The 2063-nt window shown below is 42.9% G+C and overlaps 1 protein-coding gene across 2 annotated transcripts; it reads left to right on the top strand.

Moving 5' to 3' along the window:
- Positions 1-432: 432 nt before the first annotated feature.
- LOC116266123 (uncharacterized) lies at positions 433-1800 on the top strand. Of its 2 annotated transcripts, none has more exons than XR_004175268.2 (2): positions 433-1037; positions 1188-1800. XR_004175268.2 is itself a non-coding variant. In XM_031647225.2 (2 exons), the coding sequence occupies exons 1-2, from the start codon at positions 871-873 to the stop codon at positions 1589-1591; spliced, it is 417 nt and encodes a 138-aa protein (XP_031503085.1). In that variant the 5' UTR covers positions 433-870; the 3' UTR covers positions 1592-1800. The 2 variants fall into 2 exon arrangements, 1 of the variants encoding a protein (XP_031503085.1); XM_031647225.2 differs by having other exon boundaries at positions 1342-1800.
- The last annotated feature ends 263 nt before the right edge of the window (positions 1801-2063 follow it).

Here is a 2063-nt window from a genome sequence, read left to right as displayed (position 1 = left end):
TGTAGCGAAGTCAAGCCTGACGATGTCTTAAGTTAGCTCTTGAAAAACTGAACATGTCTGCACGAAAGTTTCTCAAAGGGAGGTGTCAGGTGCTTGAATTGAATATTGACATCACCAGAAACTCATCTTAAAAACACGAATTATTCCCTCACACATTGAGGTCGCGTCGTAGACTTTTATGCGAGAGCCGATGCCCCACATTAGTACAACTGTCAACATTTTTAAGTGAAAGGCCGGTGTTTTCACATGATGTTAATATATCTGATTTTCAGAAGAAGCATAGATGAAAAAAAAAAGTTTAATCTCAAATGAAGAAATCTGTTCAGATTCGATTCAAACTAAAGAAATGACATCCCATCATATTTGAATTCGGATTCAGATCAGATGTAGCCTTTTTGAAAACGCAAGCATTTACTTGGATGTTAGAAAACATACACTTCTACCCATGATGTTGCTTTTCATAAGGTCGTTCGGCTAGAAGTCGAATCTCCCCTGTAAGACTGAAACTTGTAACAAAATCGAGATCTGTCTGCAAAATCTTCGTTGGAAAGACGAAAATTACTACCTTCCCAGGTATTGACTTGCAGTTAATAGGATGTAAGTCGAGGTATCTGGTCTGATCCGGGCCCGATGAGGTCCGGATTCGTCGACCTGAGGTTGATTTTCTTCACCTCCAAGAATGGATGAGAAAGGCGAAAGCAGTTACCAGGCGACTGTAGATCGGCGTAAAAGCGCGTCCGTATTTCATCATCCCTGCTGTGGGGTCTGGCGACTCAGAAGCCCACGCAATACTACAAAGCGGTTTCAATGGCGCGGCCACGAGCAAACTTCGTGGCTTACCACTGTGAAGAGAGGTAACGAAGGGGCGTCATGGCAGCAACCAAGGCCTTCTCTGCGGAATTCATCGGCATGCAGAGTCACCTGCTCCTCTATAAACAGCTAGGGTTGCAGACGCAGCGGCGGCTGCCACCATCTCTCAATTCTCTTTCGGTCAGGGCCGCCAGGTGCCCCTTACGGCTCTTCTTCTTCGCAACAAGGTAAGAACGCAAGGCCCCCGGTTCTCCTCAGAGTTCTTGATTCTGTCTTGGTTCAAATTGGAGAATTGAATCGTCAGATCCTCAAATTGGTACTTGGAATTTACCGACTTCTCCAACGGTTCTTAACGTTTATCTCTTTAAATTTTTTAGTTGCAATTGTGAACTGAAACAAAGGAATTCATCGTTGGGGAGAGAGGAAAAAGGAGTATTGTGAGAAGATGGGCTATGTGGGGGTGGGGGTGCTGTCCGTTCCCTTTATCGTTGTCATATTGATTGTCGGGTTCGTATGTTACATATTGAGGAGGTTGGCAGCAAGGAGAGAGGCCCAGAATCTGATGATGGTGGCTCCCCCTGTCTACGGCGCGGGTGTTCCACCGCCGCCTCCTCCTCCTCCTCAACCGGTATATGGAGAACCAGTTTACCCGAATAAACCGCTGCCTCCTCCTCCTCCTCCTCAACCGGTATATGGAGGACCAGTTTACCCGAATCAACCGCCGCCTCCTCCTCAACCGGTATATGGAGAACCAGTTTACCCGAATAAAGCCTCCGTATAGCAGCGTAGATGTATCACGATATATTCTGGCTTTGATTACCGGGTACATGGTGCATACCTACATTTTGGGTTCATTCTTTTCCTTGCTCTTCCCTCATCTTTTTAGCTTTTATTTTTCCTTTTTCGTTGCACACAAAATTATCTCTTGTACCCTGTTCTTCTTGATCTCTATGGTTACAGGTGTGGCGAAAAGGCCTGCTTTTCTTTTTATTTGCTTTACCGTGTTCAAGGCAATTATGGTTCTTTCTCTGGATTGTGTATGAATTGTTATATACAGAGATAATAACGATTGAAGTGCAAATGCAATCTATATATATATATATATATATTATATAGTGAAACTTTAAAATCACACAACCATTTCCATCTAATATTAGATAATGAAAATGAAAATGTATCATTTTTTTATTTAATTATTCATTATGATGGATTGAACTTTGTAAATTAAATGGTAGGTTGACTGTTAAAGCTAG

This window comes from Nymphaea colorata, chromosome 12 (genome assembly GCF_008831285.2).
Source record: "Nymphaea colorata isolate Beijing-Zhang1983 chromosome 12, ASM883128v2, whole genome shotgun sequence".
NCBI lineage: Eukaryota > Viridiplantae > Streptophyta > Magnoliopsida > Nymphaeales > Nymphaeaceae > Nymphaea > Nymphaea colorata.
The sequence above is the reverse complement of the archived record's forward strand: the minus strand, read 5'-3'. Positions and strand labels throughout refer to the sequence as shown.

What these genes read in the sequence shown, in the direction of transcription:
- LOC116266123 (XM_031647225.2), top strand. Translation starts at nt 871, where the DNA reads ATGGCAGCAACCAAGGCCTTCTCTGCGGAATTCATCGGCATGCAGAGT. An exon ending in CTCTTCTTCTTCGCAACAAG is followed by an intron (nt 1,038 to 1,341) that starts GTAAGAACGCAA and finishes CATATTGAGGAG; the next exon opens with GTTGGCAGCAAGGAGAGAGG.